This window comes from Cebus imitator, unplaced genomic scaffold (assembly GCF_001604975.1).
Source record: "Cebus imitator isolate Cc_AM_T3 unplaced genomic scaffold, Cebus_imitator-1.0 Scaffold2528, whole genome shotgun sequence".
In the NCBI taxonomy this organism is placed as follows: Eukaryota; Metazoa; Chordata; class Mammalia; order Primates; family Cebidae; genus Cebus; species Cebus imitator.
In genome coordinates this window covers 1-1280 of record NW_016109843.1, presented here as the reverse complement: position 1 = coordinate 1280, position 1280 = coordinate 1, and the positions used below count along the sequence as shown (strand labels likewise).

At 40.6% G+C, this 1280-nt stretch overlaps 1 protein-coding gene across 1 annotated transcript in view; it reads right to left on the bottom strand.

The window, feature by feature from the left end:
- The window catches only part of LOC108299168 (neurogenic locus notch homolog protein 2-like), a gene marked incomplete at its 5' end in the record, with an annotated part of 44163 nt that extends 43372 nt beyond the window's left edge, over nucleotides 1-791 (bottom strand). Inside the window, one exon of the mRNA XM_017521521.2 lies at nucleotides 626-791. Within this exon, the coding sequence (XP_017377010.1) occupies nucleotides 626-791 (166 nt within the window). The remainder of the gene's footprint in view (nucleotides 1-625) is intronic.
- Between the last annotated feature and the right edge of the window lie 489 nt (nucleotides 792-1280).

Genomic DNA, 1280 nt, shown 5'->3' with positions numbered 1-1280 from the left:
TGATCTGACAGAAGTGGAGCTCAGGCAGCAATGCGAGTGATGGGGAGTGGCTATAAATACAGATGAAGCTTTGCTCCCTGACTGGGTGCTCACCTCCTGCTGTGTGGCCTGGTTCCTAACAGGCCACAGACAGGTACTGATCTGCGGCCTGAGGGTTGAGGACCTCTGATGTAGACCAAAGGATGACTAAGTACCTAAGAATAACTCAATGTGTAAAGAAGTTTGTTGAAAGAGTTCTGAACATGTGGATTCTTCCTTGATAGTACTACTATCTTAATTATAGTAGGCATAATATTTTTTACTTCTATACATCCATTTGAACTATCACAGACTCATACCTGGACCAGGAGGCTTACAATTAGACACTTGGCCAAAGCTGTAAAACTAAAGTCTTAACTGCTCATTTTAAATACTCCTGTTTCCATAGGTTATCTCTCTGCTAGGCTGAAGGTAGAAATTATAGCTATTCATATATTTGCTCCCAAGTGCCTTACAGGTTGTAATTGCTCAATATGTTTGCTACATGAATGAATGAAAAAAGTAAAGGAAACTAAGGAGTGAGTGAAGCAGTATGCAACAACAAGAGGACAAAGAGCAGACACAGAAAGCTGTACTTCTGTTTCACCTTTAAAGCCCTTCGGGCAAGTACACCGGTATCCATTCACCAGATCGTCACAAGTTCCTCCATTCTGGCATGGGTTAGAAAGGCATTCATTTTTGTCTACTTCACAGTTGATGCCAACCCAGCCTGCATCACAGAGGCACTTATATCTGAAAGAAGATAAAACTTTTTACCATAGGAGGTATAAATGTGATTGAGTCATAGCGTGAAATATAGGACTTGATGAAGAAATGGGACAAACTGATCTTATTTCTCTTTCATGGAACTATCCTTGCATCACCTTGCACATGGTGTGTACCATGTGGGCCCATCGGGTGTATCCAGTAAAGAAACCTTCTTGGTGCTTTCCTGGCTCACTAAGTTAGTGAAATTATAATGAAATTTCTTGTGTAAACAATGGTTAGTACAATATATTGGGCCACTCTGAAGGAAACAATATCATGGATAAATCTGCACGATGTATTTTATTGTACATAAAAGTAAAGTAAAGCAAACGTTAAGATCATTAGTTTTTGGTGCAAAATAGAGGCCTAGGTCACCGTCAGAGACCCTAAGCCACTCTAGGATGCTCCTGTGATATTTCATATCTGAGTCATGCTTAGTTCTGACCTGAAACTTGGCTTCAAAAAGCACCCAGGGTATTCTGCAGGAAAAGGTG